Genomic DNA, 17,265 nt, shown 5'->3' with positions numbered 1-17,265 from the left:
TTGGTGCAATATCTATCTTAAAAATTTGGTAGAACTTTCATGTAAAGCTTTTCGTGCCTGATTTTTTTTTTTTTTTTTTTTTGCGGTACGCAGGCCTCTCACTGTTGTGGCCTCTCCCGTTGCAGAGCACAGGCTCCGGACGCGCAGGCTCAGCGGCCATGGCTCACGGGCCCAGCCGCTCCGCGGCATGTGGGATCCTCCCAGACCAGGGCACGAACCCGTGTCCCCTGCATCGGCAGGCGGACTCTCAACCACTGCGCCACCATGGAAGCCCATGCCTGATTTTTTTGGGGGGAGGTGGGTGGTTTTAACTATTGTTTCAGTTTTTCAAATAGTTTGGGACTACTGATATTTTCTATTTCTTCTGAGTCTGTTTTGGTAAGTCATATTTTTCCATAAACCTGCCCATTTTGTCAGAATGTTCTAAATTATTGGCAAAGAGTTGTTCACAGTATTCTCTTGCCTTTAAAATTTTTACTGTAGGGCTTCCCTTGTGGCGCAGGGGTTGGGAATCCGCCTGCCAATGCAGGGAACACGGGTTCGAGCCCTGGTCCGGGAAGATCCCACATGCTGCAGAGCAACTAAGCCCGTGCACCACAACTACTGAGCCTGCACTCTAGAGCCTGTGAGCCACAACTAATGAGCCTGCATGCTGCAGCTGCTGAAGCCCGCGCGCCTAGAACCCGTGCTCTGCAACAAGAGAAGCCACCACAATGAGAAGCCTATGCACCGCAACGAAGAGTAGCCCCCGCTCACCACAACTAGAGAAATCCCGTGCACAGCAGTGAAGACCCAACACAGCCAAAAAAAAAAAAATTTTTTTTTTTTTTTTTTTACTGTATCTGATTTTATACCTTTTTCTTTGTTCCTAATTTATTTCTGTTGTCTTTTTTGGGCTAAATCTCCTGGAAATTTTGTCTTTTTTACTAAACTTGGCAGAAGACCAACTTTTGGCAGTGTTAATACTCTGTTTGATTATTAGTCTAATAGTCTTTTAATTAGTAGCTTTGTAGGGGTATAGTTTATACACCATAAAATTCACCCATTAAGTGTAGAATTCAATATTTATCATTGAATTTATACAGTCATGCAACTATCACCACCGTACAACAGTGTAGTTGTAGAACATTTCCATCACACCAAAGAGATCCTTTGTGTCCATTTGCAGTCAATTCCCATTCTCATCCCCACTGATCTACTTTCTGTCTCTATAGATTAGCCATTTCCACAGTTTATATAAATAGAATTATACAGCATACAGTCTTATACATCTAACTTCTTTCATTGAGCACAATATTTTTGAGTTCATCCACGTTGTAGCATGTACCAGTGGTCCCATTCCTTTTTATTGCCTGATAGTGTTTCATTACATGGATATACCACATTTTGTTTATACATTCAGTAGTTAATGGATATTAGCTTGTGTTTACATTTTGGCTATTATGAATAATGCTGCAGTTAACATTCCTGTGCAAGCCTTTGCGCAGGTTTATGTTTTCATTTCTCTTAGGTAGATACCTAGGAGTGGAATTGTTTGGTTGTATGGTAAATTTATGTTTAACTTAAAAAAAAAAAACCCTGCCAAATTGTTTTCCAAAATGGCTGCACCATTTAACATTCTCACCAGCAGAGTATAACGTTGTTTTTCTTCATACTTCATATTGTCTGTGTTTTTTTATTATAGCTATTTTTGAGGTGTGAGGTGGTATCTCGTGGTTTTGATTTGCATTTCCCTGATGACTAATGATGTTGAACAACTTTTCATGTGACTTACTAGTTTTTAATTTATCTTCTTTGGTAAACTGTCTATTCAGATCTCTTTCCATTTTTTAACTGAGGTGTTTGTCTTATGGAGCTGTAAGAGTTCTTTATACTGTCTGGACAGAAGTTTTTTCTCAGATGTATGTGGTGCAAATATTTTCTCTCAATCTTTGGCTTATGTTGTTACTTTCTTAACGATGTCTTTTTTAATTGTAAAATATACAACTTATCATTTTAACCATATTTTAATGTACAACTGTGCAGTTCAGTGGCATTGAGTACACTCAGAGTGTGTACATCTATGACCATTATCCATTTCCAGAACTATTCATCATCCCACACAGATACCCATTAAGCAAGAACTCCTCATTCTCCCTTTTTTCCCAGCCCCTGGTAACTTCTATTCTACTTTCTTTTTCTCTGAATTTGCCTATTCTAGATATACTACATAAGTGGAATTATATTAGTTCCTTTTTATCTGGCTTATTTCATTTAGTGCAATGTTTTCAAGGTTCATTCATACATGTATCAGAACTTCATTTCTTTTTATGGCTGAATAATATTCTGTTGTATGCTGTATTATTTTGCTGGGACTGCCATAAAAACATACAGAGATTGGGTGGTTTAAACAACAGAAATTTTATTTCTTATAGTTCTGGAGGCTGAAAGTCTAAGATCAAAGTGTTTGAAGGTTTAGTTTTCTCTGAGGCCTTTCTACTAGGTTGTGAATGGCTGCCTTCTCTCTGTGTCCTCACATGACCTTGTTTTGTTTGCTGTACCTCTCTGGTGTTTCTTCCTCTTTTTTAAATACACCAATCAGATTGGAAGAGCCTACCCATATGATCTCATTAAAACTTAATTACTGGGCTTCCCTGGTGGTGCAATGGTTAAGAATCCACCTGCCAATGCAGGAGACACGGGTTCAAGCACTGGTCCAGGAAGATCCCACATGCAGCAGAGCAGCTAAGCCCGTGGGCCACAACTACTGAGCCTGTGCTCTAGAACCCACGAGCCACAACTTACTGAAGCCCGTGCGCCTAGAGCCCGTGCTCTGCAAGAAGAGAAGCCACTGCAATGAGAAGCCCATGCACCGCAACAAAGAGTCGCCCCCGCTCGCCGCAACTAGAGAAAACCGACGCACAGCAACGAAGACCCAATGCAGCCAAAAATAAATAAAATAATTTAAAAAATAATAATAAAATAAAACTTAATTACTTCTTTAAAGGCCCTATCTCAAAATGCAGTCACCTTCTGAGGGACTGAGAGTTAAGAGTTTCAACATACGAATTTGGAGGAGACAGAATTCAGTCCATAACATAAGTATATGCCACATTTTGTTTATTCAGTTATCTGTTGATGGACACTTGGGTTATTTTCACCTTTTGTCTACTGTGAATAATGCAGCAATGGACATGGGTGTACATATTTTTGTTTGAACACCTGTTTTCAGTTCTTTTGGGTCTATACCTAGTAGTAGAAATGCTGGGTCACATAGAAATTCTGTGTTTAACATTTTGAGCAACTGCGGAAATGTTTTCCATAGTGGTTGCACCATTTCATGTGCGCACCAGGGGTTCTGTTTTCCTGAATCCTTGCAGCACCTTTTTTTTTTTTTTGGCTGCACCACGCGGCATGGGGGATCTTAGTTCCCCAATCAGGAATTGAACCCATGCCCCCTCCAGTGGAGTCTTAACCACTGGACCGTCAGGGAAGTCCCTAATTGTGGTTTTGATTTGCATTTTCCTAATGACTGATGAATACACTCAATAGAGTATTTTTTCAAGTGTGTTTAATGGCCATTTATAGATTTTCTTTGGAGAAACGTCTATTCAAGTCCTTTGCCCATTTTTTAATTGGATTTTCTTTTTTTAAGTTGTAAGAGCTCTTTGGATATTCTGGATACTAGACCCTTATCCAGTATATGATTTGCAATTATTTTCTCCTGTGAGTTGTCTTTTCACTCTCTTATGGTGTCCTCTGATGCACAAAATTTTTAATGAAGTCCAATTTATTTTTTTCTTTTGTTGCCTGTGCTTTTGGTACCATGCTTAAATAAGAAATCATTGCTGAATCCAAGATAATGAGGAGTTGCCTATACATTTTCTTCTAAGAATTGTACAGTTTTGGCACTTAAATTTAGTTCTTTGATACATTTCGAGATAATTTTTGTTTATAAGGTAAGGATCCAACTTCATTCTTTTGCATGTGGATATTCAGTTTTCTCAGCACCATTTCTTTGAAGACTGTCCTTTCCCCATTAAATTGCCTTGGCACACTTGTTGACAATCAGTTGACCACATTTGTGAGAGTTTATTTCTGTGCTATTTTATTCTGTTAGTCTGTATGTCTGTCCTTTTGCCAGTACCACAAGGTTTTGATTACTGTAGCTTTGTAGTAAGTTTTGAAACCAAGAAATGTGAGTACTCCAAATTTGTGTTCCTTTTAAAGATTGTTTTGACTATTTGAGATACGTTGATATTCTTTATAAATTTTAGGATGGGTTTTTCTGTGTTTGCAAAAAATGCTATTGGGATTTTGATTGGTATTTTACTGAATCTGTATATTGCTTTGAGTGGTAGTGTCAGCTTAACAATATAAAGTCTTCCAGTCTATGAACATGGGATGCTTTCCATTTTTTTTAGGTCTTGTTCAATTTATTTTTGCAGGGTTTTATAGTTTCTAGTGTAGAAATCTTTCACTTCCTTGGTTAAATTTAATACTAAGTATTTTATTCTTTTTGATGCTATTGTAAAAGGAATTGTTTTCTTAATTTCTTTTTTGGGTTGTTCATGCTAGTGTATAGAAACACAACCCTATTTTGTGTGTTTCTGTAACTTTGCTGAATTCACAAATTAGCTTTTAACAGCTTTTTGATGTGAATTCTTTAAGATTTTCTACATATAAGATCATGTCATCTGTGAAAAGAGATAACTTTACATCTTCCTTTCCAATTCGGTTGCCTTTTATTCTTTTTTTGCCTGATTGCTCTATTACTATGTTGAGTAGAATTGGCAAAAGTGGACATCCCTGCCTTGTTCTTGATCTTAGGGGAAAAGCTTTCAGTCCTTCATCACTGTGTATGATGATAACTGTGGATTTTTCATATGTGGTCTTTGGCATGTTGAGGAAGTTCCCTTCTATTCCTGGTTTATTGAGTGTTTTTGTCATGAAAGAGTGTCAGATTTTGTCAAATGTTTTTTCTACGTCAGTGGAGATGATCATATGGTTTTACCCATTATTCTATTACTATGATGAATTACCTTGATTAATTTTAATATGTTGAGCTACCCTTGCATTCTGGGGATAAGTGCCACTTGGTCATGGTGTATAATCCTTATAATAGCTGCTGAGTTCCGTATGTTGGTATTTGGTGAGGATTTTTGAGGAATTTGGTCTGTAGTTTTCTTTTTCCTAGAGTCTTTGTATGGCTTTGTATCAGAGTGATGCTGACCTCATAGAATGAGTTAGGAAGTGTTCTCTGCTCTTTAGTTTTTTGTTTTTGGGGGTTTTTTGTTTCTGTTTTTGTTTTTTTTGGAGGGATCCCTTAAAGTTAACAAGAAAATGAATCCACTTTCACCATACTGTTTTCAGATTGTATTGAAGGTATTAGCTAGCACAATGACAACATTAGATTGAAAGACTTGTAAAGAGTAAAACCTTTTATTTTCAGGTAATATGAATATGTTCCCATATAATCCATGAGAATAAATGGAAAGTAAGATAATTCAATAAAGTAATAGGATATAAAGCTAAAATACAAAAGTTAATAGCTATTATATGTACAAAAACCATTAGTAGATATATGGAAGAGAAAGTACTATTTTTCAATATCAATAGAAATAAAATACTAGAAATAAACATAGCAAGAATATACAGGGCTTCCCTGGTGGCGCAGTGGTTAAGAATCTGCCTGCCAATGCAGGGGACATGGGTTCAAGCCCTGATCCGGGAAGATCCCACATGCCACAGAGCAACTAAGCCCGTGAGCCACAACTACTGAGCCTGTGCTCTAGAACCTGCAAGCCACAACTACTGAGCCCTTGTGCCTAGAGCCCGTGCTCCACAACAAGAGAAGCCACCGCATTGAGAAGCCTGCACACCACAATGAAGAGTAGCCCCTGCTCCCGCAGCTATAGAAAGCCCGTGGGCAGCAACGAAGATCCAATGCAGCCAAAATAAATAAATTAAATAAATTTTAAAAAAAATGAATATACAAAAGATGAGTGGGAAAAACATTAAAACAATCTTGAAGGAGCTGTGGGGGAAGAAGAAATTTTCCTCTACCTTTCTGAGTTTCTCTGGCTGATCTAAGAATTAAATTGACATGAGAGATTAACAGAAAATCAAACAAAAATTTAATAACATGTATACATGGGAGAGACCCAGGAAAACTATGTAACTCCTCTCCTCTTCAGTGTTTTAGAAGAGTTTGAGAAAAATTGGTATTCTTCTTTCAGTGTTTGTTAGATTTCACCAGTGAAGCCATCTGGTCCTCAGCTTTTCTTGGTTAGGAGGTTTTTGATGTTGAGTCAATATCCTTACTTATAAGTCTGTTTAGATTTTCTGTTTCTTGAGTCAGTTTTGGTATTATGTGTATATATCTAGGAATTTTTCCATTTCAACTAAGTTATTTGATTTGTTTGTGAACAGTTGTTCATAGTATTCATATACTTCTTTTTTTCTTTTTTTTTCTTTTTTTTTTCTTTTTTTTTTGTGGTATGTGGGCCTCTCACTGTTGTGGCCTATCCCGTTGCAGAGCACAGGCTCCAGACACGCAGGCTCAGTGGCCATGGCTCACGGGCCCAGCCGCTCTGCGGTATGTGGGATCTTCCCAGACCAGGGCACGAACCCGTGTCCCCTACATCGGCAGGCAGACTCTCAACCACTGTGCCACCAGGGAAGCCCCCATATACTTCTTACTCGTAGTAATCTCCCACTTTCATTTCCGCTTTTAGCAATTTGAATCTTCCCTTTTTTTCTTAGTCAGTCTAGCTAAGTTTGTCAACTTTGTTGATCTTTGCAAAGAACTTGCTTAAAATTTTTTCCTATTGTTTTTCAATTCTCTGTTTCATTTTGTCCACTCTGATCCTTATTATTTCCTTCCTTCTGCTAGCTTTAAGTTTAGTTTGTTTTTCTTTTTCTAGTTTTTTTCAGGGCTGCAGTTAGATTATTGATATGAGGTATGGCTCTTTTTAAATGTAGGTGTTCACAACTATAAAATTTCCTCTTAACATTGCCTTTGCTGTATCTCGCAAGTTTTGCTATGTTGTATTTCCATTTCAGTTCATCTCAGGTGTTTTCTAATTTATGATTTCTTCATTGACCTATTGGTTATTTAAGACTGTGTTGTTTAGGGACTTCCCCGGCAGTCCACTGGTTAAGACTCTGCCTTCCAATGCAGGAGGTGTGGGTTTGATCCCTGGTCAGGGAACTAAGATCCCACATGCTGCAGGGTGTGGCCAAAATCTGAAAAAAAAAAAAAAAAAAAAAAAGACTGTGTTGTTTAATTTCCACATATTTGTGAATTTTCCAGTTTTCTTCCTGTTATTGATTTATAGTTTCATTTTATTCTGGTTGGAAAAGATACTTTGTGTGATTTTAATTTTTTAAAACTTACTATAATATTTCTGCATTAACATATAGTTCATCGTGGAAAATATTCCATGTGTCCTTGAGAATTTGTATTTTATTGTTGTTGAGTGGGATGCCCTGTGTATGCCTGTTAGGCCTAATTGATTTATAATGTTTAAGTCTTCTATTTCCTTTTTGATCTATCTGGTTGTTTTATTATTAAAAGTAGGGTACTATAGGGCTTCCCTGGTGGCGCAGTGGCCTGCTGATGCAGGGGATGTAGGTTCATGCCCTGGTCCGGGAAGATCCCACATGCCGCGGAGCGGTTGGGCCCGTGAGCCATGGCCGCTGGGCCTGCACGTCCGGAGCCTGTGCTCCGCAACGGGAAAGGCCACAACAGTGAGAGGAGGCCTGCGTACTGCAAAAAAAAAAAAAAAAAAAAAAGTAGGGTGCTGAAGTCTCCAGTTATTATTGTAGAACTGTCTGTTTCTTCCTTCAATATCAATTTTTCTTCATATATTTTGGAGCTCTGTTGTTAGGTGTGCATATATTTATAATAGCTGCATCTTCTTACTGGATTAAACTTTTCTTCCTCCAACATATAATGTTCTCTTTTGCCTCTTGTAGCCTTTTTGACTTAACATCTATTTTGTATGACAATAATATAGCCACTCCAGCTCTCTTTTGGTTACTGTTTGCTTTCAATATAATTTTCCATCCTTTTACTTTCAACCTCTTTGTATTTTTTTATCTAAAATGAATCTCTTGTAGACACCATATAGTGTTTTTAATCCAGTCTGCCAGTCACTCTCCTTTTAATAGCAGAGTATAATCAATTTATATTTAAATTCATTGTTGATGAGAAAGGATTTACTTCTGCCATTTAGCTTCTTATTTTCTGTATGTCTTACATGGTTTTATGTTCCTCAGTTTCTCCATTATCACTTTTTGTATTTAGTTGAGTTTTTAATTTTTTTAATAAATTTATTTATTTATTTTTGGCTGTGTTGGGTCTTCATTGCTGCGCTCAGGCTTTCTCTAGTTGCAGTGATTGGGGACTACTTTTTGTTGTGGTGCACGGGCTTCTCATTGCAGTAGCTTCTCTTGTTGCAGAGCACAGGCTCTAGGCATGTGGGCTTCAGTAGTTGTGAATCACGGGCTCTAGAACACAGGCTCAGTAGTTGTGGCACAGGGGCTTAGTTGCTCCACAGCATGTGGGATCTTCCCGGACCAGAGCTCAAACCCATGTCCCCTGCATTGGCAGGCAGATTCTTAACCACTGCGCCCACCAGGGAAGCCCTAGTTGAGTCTTTTTAGTATACCATTTTGATTCCCTTCTTTTATGTATATTTTGAAGTTATTAGTGGTAACTTTAGGGATTACAATTAGCATCTTAAACTTAAGACAACCTAGTTTGAATGATACCAAATTCATTTCATTAGCATATAAGCTAGTTTCATTAGTGTACAAACACTATGCTACTGTACATCTCTGTTCCTTCTCCTTTATATTGTTATTGTCAGAGATTACATGTTTATACATTGTGTGCCCAACAACATAAATTTGTAAAGGTTATTTTATTCATTTACCTCTTAAATCACATAGGAAAAATGTGGAGTTACAGACAAAAAAGTACAATAATACTGGCTTTGACATTTACCTATGTAGTTAATTTTACCAATGTTATTTCTTCTTATGGCTTTGACTTTTCATTTCCCTCTGAAGAACTCCTAACATTTCTTGTAGGGCAGATCTGTTAAGAATGAACTCCCTTAACTTTTGTTTATCTAGAAATATCTTCATTCTCCTTCATTCTTTTTTTTTTTTTTTTTTTTTTTGTGGTACGCGGGCTTCTCACTGCTGTGGCCTCTCCCGTTGTGGAGCACAGGGTCCAGACACGCAGGCTCAGTGGCCATGGCCCACAGGCCCAGCTGCTCCGCGGCATGTGGGATCCTCCCAGACTGGGGCACGAACCCGCGTCCCCCGCATCAGCAGGCGGACTCTCAACCACTGCGCCACCAGGGAAACCCTCTCCTTCATTCTTGAAGGATAGATTTGCTGCATATAGAATTCTCAGTTGATAGTTTTCTTTCCTTTCAGAACTTTAAATTATGTCAGCCTGACACCTTCTGACTCCCATAGTGTCTGATAAGAAATCGGGTGTTAATCTTATTGAGGATACCTTGTTTTTGATAGTCGCTTCTCTCTTGATGCTTTCAGAATTCTCCCTTTGTCTTTTGACAGTTTGACCATAATGTGTCTCAGAGTATAACTCCTTGAGTTTATTCTGCTTGGAGTTTGTTGAGCTTCTTGGTTGTGTAGATTTGTATCTTTCATCATATTTGAGAAGTTTTTAGCCATTATTTCTTCAAAATTTTTTCTGCCCCTTTGTTTTTCTCTTCTGCTTCTGGCACTCTTATAGTACATGACTCTGCTCATTTTTATTCATTCTTTTTTCTTTGTGCTCCTGAATTCAATTAGGAATAATTGATAAGTTCAGTAAGTTCAGTTGTCTTACCTTCATGTTTGCTATAGTGAATTTTTAATTTTATTCTACTTTTCAGCTCCAGAATTTCTGTTTGGTTCCTTTCTATAATTCTGTCTCTTTAATGATATTCTCATTTTGTTCTACATTTCCCCCCTTGATTTCCTTTAGTTCTTTGTCCATGGTTTCCTTCAGCTCATCAAGAATATTTATGACAGTTGATTTAACATCTTAGACTAGTAATCTCATTGTCTCAGCTTCCTCAGGAATGGTTTTTGCCAAATTCTTCTTCCTGTGAATTGTCCATACTTTGCTCTTTCTTACTATTTATTGTAATTTTTTTGTTGAGACCTAGACATTCTAAGTATTATAATGTGGTAACTATGTAAATCTGTTCTCTCACTTCTTAGTGATTGCTGATTTTTGCTCATTAAGGGCTGGAGTCATCTGTTTGTGTTATTTCCAAACTGTTTTTGCAAAGTGTGTAATCCTTTTTGTGTGTGGTTGCAAGTTTCTGTTCTCTTATTGCTGCAGTTAGCTGGTGACCTGACAAAGATTTCCTTAAATGTCTGGATCAAAAAAAGGGACAAAAAGAGTTCTCTTTTAATATTCTGATAGATACCACCAATGGAAGCTGCTGCTGCCTGTTCCAGAAACTATTGCTCCTGGAGCCAGTGGGCTGCTATCCCCACAACTACAGGAGGGAGGAGCTGAGGAATGGGGGATGGTAGTTGGTTCACACATGCTGTTAACTTAAGAAAGATCAACAGCCTCTCCTTTCACACACTCTGTTGGTTGTTTTAAGTGTCTGATAAGGTTCTGTAGCTCTAAAATGGTTGATTCCAATTGCTCTTTCCGTCTCAGTTTTTACTTTGGTGGAGGGATTGAATTCTAGATCTTTCTACTGCTTTATTTTGCATCAGTGATGTCTTTTGAAGTGCAGATGTTTAGATTTAAGCTCAATGTCATATTCAAGAATCCTTTGCATAAACCATGGTGACAAAGTTTTTCTCCTGTGTTTAGCATGGTTGGATGGCAAAGCTTTGGTGTGTAGGCAGGCCATATAGAGGCTTGTGGAGGAAGCATGGCTTGATGAGAACTGTCTGGGGAGTACAAGTGAGCTGTATGGGACCTACAGAGGGAATTGGTGCATCAGTGCTGGCAGGAAGCCTTTGGGTGCCAGTTTACATGTTAATAAGACTTCAGGAAAGCCATCTGCAGGTTGAGTTGCTGAGGCTGTAAGTTTGCTCAGGCACTTAATGTTCTGGGCATGTGACTGAGCAGAGTTCTACTGGATATCCTCATACCCAAACCACTGACCCACTCTGCATCAGCTGGAAGCCACAGGAGAGCAGAGCCCCTTTCTTCTGTGGTGTCCCTTCAGTGCCCTCTATCGAGTAAGCTTAACAGCCTCATGTTTATTTTGAAAGGAGAAATGCTCAAAGGAATTCCATGTTGTCACAGAGCATATATTGCAAGGTGAATATAGGCAATAAATTGATGAGCAGCACATAAGATATCAAATAGTGTTTAAATTAATAGGCCATCATTTGAGGCTTGAAATTTTACTATAAATATACCAGTCCTCAGTATAATCATTATTGAAAACCTCCAACTTAGAGATCTTATAAAATAGAGAATTGAGTTGCTATATGTGGTCTCAGAGATGAAACCTCTAGAGTATCCTAAGCAGAAATTACTCTGAATTGTCATCAGTTCACTTCCATTGCACACCCAAGGAAGTGAGAGTGTTTCTTTAACTTATTATTCATTAACCCATATTCTTTTGTAGGAGTCTGTTGATACCTTTCTAAACTTGAAGAACAGCCTTAACGTTATGCATTAAAAACTTACCCCCTTCTTATCACAATAATGTACTTTTAAGAACAGATATATTTATATGATATTTTGAAAGCCTGAGTTATTTGGGCTTTCAAATACTTTGTGACTGTTTGTAACTGTATGTGAAAATTTTAAATTTTCTTAATGAATATTTATATCACACCTTATATGAAGGCTTTATATTCAGTTGGATTCATTGTACCTTTCTGATTGGTTCATGGTGCCCTGGCATGCTGTATTGATGTATACATATTTTGAATATCATTCCTGCTTACATGTGCAATAGATACTTAATTTGGTTGGTAAGGGAATGGAGATAATAGTTAAAATCCTTGATCCTTGTGCAGATTCTTTTTTTAGATTTTCAGTGAGAGATAGTTTCTTACTAGGTTACATATTGACGCTTTTGCAGTAAGCTTTTCTTGTGCATACCTGTCCTAGGAAAAACAACTTGCATATACATATATTATAGGAATAGAGGCTCAGTAGATACCCTTTTATTTCAAGCAATAACAAATTATTGCTGAGAATAATTAAATAGTATTTTCCCCAAAGATGGTATTACTTAATCCTTTACCTGTTTTATATAAGTTCTCTTTAACTTTTTTGTTCTCAGATTCTTGGCTTTTATTGTCAAGTATATATATAGTCAATTCTAGTACACTTTGTAGCTAACTCAAAGCAAATATTTACATTTTATTTACAGCTGTCATTTTTCTCCCAATTTGTTTATCTCTCTAATATCTCTGTTGATGATTCTTCTAATATTTCTTTATAAGCCAGGTAGTCTTAAGTGAGTCTTGTTAGTCTAATAGTCAGTAGTATAAGTAGTAGAAATAATTTTATTTAAAAGTATTTTGTATTTGTCTTGAGGATAAGCGTACTTTAAAAATTATTATTAAGTAGTTCCCTGGTTACCAGAAACACAATTCATGTAACTTTTCTGTGTTTCAGAAACCTTTTTCCGAAAAGGACAAAGGAACTCAAGTCAGTTGTACATAGTGCTCCTGGTTGGAAATTATTTGGTAAAGTCCCTCCCAGAGAGAATCTTCAGAAAACTTCCAAAATCATTCAGCAGGTAAGTACTAATGTAGCCATGTGGTTTGTCTTGCTTTTCAGATATTCTTTTCTAGATAATTAACCATATTCTATTTTCATTCCTTTTTCTTTTTAACATGTAAAATTTTGGGACTATAGATATTTGTAGTAACTTTAACTTTTTTTAAAGCATGACATATTTTCAGTTATCTTTTATGGTTGTGAAAATTCTTTACAGTCATAGAACATTGATTTTGTTTCCTAGTTATTCCTTGGATGGCTTTTTTTTTTCCTTAGCAAACCATTGTCACCACAGACTTTGACTTCTAGCCGAACATGGTAGCATTTGCCAGCGGCACAGATTTTATGGATAATGGGTAGTTGTGAACTGATAAAGCAGCATAAAGTGAAAACCGAGTAGATTTTGAGGTCGAACTCTTTCCTTGGTCACTTTTCTGGTTTTCTGTCTTAACCAAGGACTTTGTGAGAGGGCGGGTGTATAGTCTGTTTCTAGTAATTTAGGAGCCATTACTTCTGTTATCTGTTTTAATATCCATATTCTTGAGTTCTTAAGAATTTCAGATCTTGTTTGACTCCTGAGCTTGTGCTTCTCAGTACTAGGAGATAAGTGAGACTGGAATGCAGTGAGACTGTATCAATTTGTAGCATTTTTAATTTTAGAGAAGCTGTTTCTCAGGAGATATTATAATAAATTTCCTATTTCTCTCCTTCCAGTTGTAATTTATCAAATTTAGCACATCCAGCATTTATAAAAATAATCACATTAAAGCAATAATCATCAAACTGGAAAAAATACCTTCCTTTAAGTATTTACTAGTGTTCTTTTTATTGCTCAAATGAAAAACAGGTTTCCCAAGTAAATGAGAACATAATTTTTAGATCTTTAAAAGCATTTGTTATAGTTAATTTTATTTACAAGTAATTAAAATAGTGACCAGTTTATATGTTGCTGAGACTTAAAACTGTAGTGCTGTGATTCCCAAGCTGTGTGCCTAGGGCACCCCATGTGCTGCAGCTAACGCAGGGGGGAACCATGGCAAACTCAGTGATGCTACACATCTGCTGGATATGGTGCAGACTGATAGCTTGAGGTAGTACACAATTTCAACATTAAATGGCAATGTATTATTTTCTGTGGCATCGTATTCTTGTGAATCTGGTTTTTCCTAGTTTGCTATGATAAAAATCAGATACTGTGCAAAAATCAGTGTGGAACAGGAAATGAAGGTGATGGTGTCCAATCTGATTTCAAGGTTTGTGAAATTGTACAGTGCACAAAAGGCACACATGCCCAATTAGTAATTAATTGTGGTTATTTAAGAATGCAATAAAATGTTTTTCTTTTAATTTATGTGTACTATTTTTTCAAGTGGTTACTAAGTGCTAGGACATAAATCTTTACTTAATTATTGGACATAAATACTTATTAAACAGAATGTTTAAGGATTTCTGTTGGTTTAGGGGGCACCAAGAAAAAATTACTGAGACACTAAGGTTACTGTTAATCCAAGAAAGTTTGGGAATCTTTGCTATCTGGACATTAACTCTTTTTTCGTGAAGTCTTTCAGAAGACCAAGTTTGCCCTCTAGAGGCAAAAACAGTGGTCTTGCTATTGAAGGTTTGTATTCTTGACTTTATGATAGTTTACCTGAAATATGCTTGTGCATATACTTTAATATCTTTATGTAAACTAATATTCTGTGATATTTTCTTACCATAGATCTCTAAATAAGTTACTAGTGGATAATTATCTGTTTACCAATATGTCTGTGCCTTTAATGTGCTGTTTTCATTTTGGAAAGCCAAGGCCTCACCTCCTCTCTCCTTTTTATATATATGTTGTTTGAAAATTTGATTAGTGGTCAGGAAAAAACAACTCTTATTTTCATATGGGAAGAAGGAGTGAGTTGAAATGCAGTTTCTATCCTCTGTCCCTTTTCTGGCCTTTTACACATGATGATTTCTCCCAGCTGCTTCTTTTAATTTTTGAGTTTTCCATTTGTGTGTAGGTGCAAATGTGTATTTTGGTTCCTTTTTCATGGTTCTGTTTGTTTTGGGGGGGCTGTGATGGATAGCGAAGTCCTTATTCCTCTGACCGTTTTCCACGTTCAAAAATATGTATCTCTTTCACAATGTGATGGAATATGTTTCTGCCTCTCCTTTTCTGCTTTCTCTTTCCCTACTGTTTGTGTCCTCTACTCCACATTTGTCTCACTTTGCTGTTCTCTTCACTGCAATTGTCATTTTAAAAGTGGGCATGATTGGGCTTCCCTGGTGGTGCAGTGGTTGAGAGTCCGCCTGCCGATGCAGGGGACACAGGTTCGTGCCCCAGTCTGGGAAGATCCCACATGCCGCGGAGCGGCTGGGTCCGTGAGCCATGGCCGCTGAGCCTGCGCGTCCGGAGCCTGAGCTCCGCAAAGGGAGAGGCTACAACAGTGAGAGGCCCGCGTACCGCAAAAAAAAAAAAGTGGGCATGATTTTCTTTTATTGGTAATGGTAAAGTTATAACTTTCTGTCTCTGTTCCCACTTGAAAACATTTTTTTACAGCCCTGATTTCTAAACTCTGTAAAATATTATCAATATAAAACTACATTTGAGATCCTTGACCATCTATCTACCCCTTTCAAATGTGTGTTATATGTTTGGAATGAGAAATTTAAAATGATGTTAAGAGTAAAGCCGTGAAGAGTGTTAAGACACATCTGTCATGTTTTAGGATAAGGTCTTAAGCTGTTAAGGCTATAGAAAATGAAGATAGCTAGTATTCCAGTGTAAAACTGCCTGAAACAGTAAGGCAGTGCTAGAAGTACTAAGGAAAAAATAGATTCCTTTGACCTTCCTAAAGATGCCTCACTTGCTTATTGAATGACAAAACAGTAAAATTTGTTAGAATATTAGAGTAGTAGTAGTATTTTATAGGATAATTATTTTATTAAGCAAATATTCAGAAAGGAGTTGCCATATTCTTAAGGATGAGTATATGTTTGGGAGCCAGAATTTTTTTCTAGTAGAGAGACACCTATAAGATTATAAACCAAACTATAGAGTAAAGTAGTGTTTGACTTACCATCTTTTTCCTCTATTGTTAATTGCACAAATAACACGATTATGTTCTCTATAAAATATAAAACATTATAGGGCGATATGTCTCATTTTACTTTGCCTTCATATTTTTAGGCCTTTTAAAATTCAATTTTTGTATGGAAAACACAATTATTTTCACGTGTGTATATTTTTACATATATGGTGTTATTTTTTTTCACGAACAAAATATTACTATATATAAATTTTTTTTGCCTTACTTTATGTGTTTTGTACCTATAGATTTTTCAGAGATATATGAAGTCCAAAAGTGAAAGATACTTGTAGGTTAAATATTTTTTAAAGTTTTATTCTTGTAAATTTTATTAAAGGTCTGATCAGTTTTAGTGCTTTCCATGTTAACAGTAAAGAAACATAAACATCATTTTAGGGTAATAACAAAGTCAGACCGACTCAAGTTTGGCATTTAACTTGACAGTAAATTCCCAAATCACATGAATATTCATAATATTATTTTATGAGGATTATCACATGTGTTCTCTTGCAGGTGTGAAATTCCTGCTTGTGGCCATTTGAACCAGTTGGTGAGCCATGTTAAAAATTGCATCTATTAATTATAAATAGTATTTCAGTTATATGGTAGTTCAATTGACCTAAGTTTTTGGTTTTTCTAAATTAATAGGCTGAAGTTGGAATACAGCTACATAGTTTGTCTTATGACCTCCAAACTGCAAGTGAGAATTATTTCAAATGCACCATGTTATGTATAATTGTAACATGATTGCATACTAGATTGAGTATACTCTATTTATGTCAAACTGACAGTCTTTCAGTAGAAAGTGATTTTTTTGTTTGGCACTGTTTTTATATTGGCATCTTTTTCATTATGAGGAAATTAGATTGGAGTACTTAGATGATATTTCATGTTTTTCATCACTCGTCTTTCTGAGTGTTTTAGTTGCGTGGTTGAATCACTTTCAGATATCTTTTGGCAGGCAAGGAAAAAAGTTTTAAGGCACTAACTGATTTCTTAATCTGAGTATTTCAAATTGTCCAGAAGTAGGATAGGTCACACTGCTCAATTAAGCCTTTGATTTTGAATTGTTAACTTCAGGAACAATAGCGCTGTGGAAAGGACTAGAATACACGTGCTTTGTGAGCAGTAAATATATAACACTTTGCAAGTGTAGAGCTTAATTTTCTGGTTACTAACTTTATTGGTGTATGTAGCATTAGGATACTTGAAAACAGTTTGTTGGTTTTAGTTATGCTTAAATATGGATACCTTTGGTGTAAAATTTGAGTGAGCACTGCAATAAATGAGCTACTTCCTTCATTGTTAAATTGTGGAGGGGCTGGACTATGTTCAGAATTTGTTTTTGATAAGTCCTTAAAACTGTTAACACACTTGCATGTTTTTTCACCTTTATTTACCTAAGGTATTGTCACCTTGAAAAGGTAGTGAATAATTACCTTTCTAGCCGCATGTGTGTTCCTTATTTAT

General features: G+C 36.6%; 1 protein-coding gene across 1 annotated transcript in view; it reads left to right on the top strand.

Annotated features, from left to right (window-relative positions):
- The window catches only part of TBC1D12 (TBC1 domain family member 12), a 95,544-nt gene that overhangs the window by 35,763 nt on the left and 42,516 nt on the right, over nucleotides 1-17,265 (top strand). The window contains exon 2 of the mRNA XM_079899650.1: nucleotides 12,614-12,737. Coding sequence (XP_079755776.1) covers nucleotides 12,614-12,737 — 124 coding nt within the window. The remainder of the gene's footprint in view (nucleotides 1-12,613; nucleotides 12,738-17,265) is intronic.

The sequence above is a fragment of the Stenella coeruleoalba genome (assembly GCF_951394435.1).
Source record: "Stenella coeruleoalba genome assembly, chromosome: 16".
Taxonomy (NCBI): domain Eukaryota; kingdom Metazoa; phylum Chordata; class Mammalia; order Artiodactyla; family Delphinidae; genus Stenella; species Stenella coeruleoalba.
This window is presented reverse-complemented; position numbering and strand designations above follow the sequence as displayed.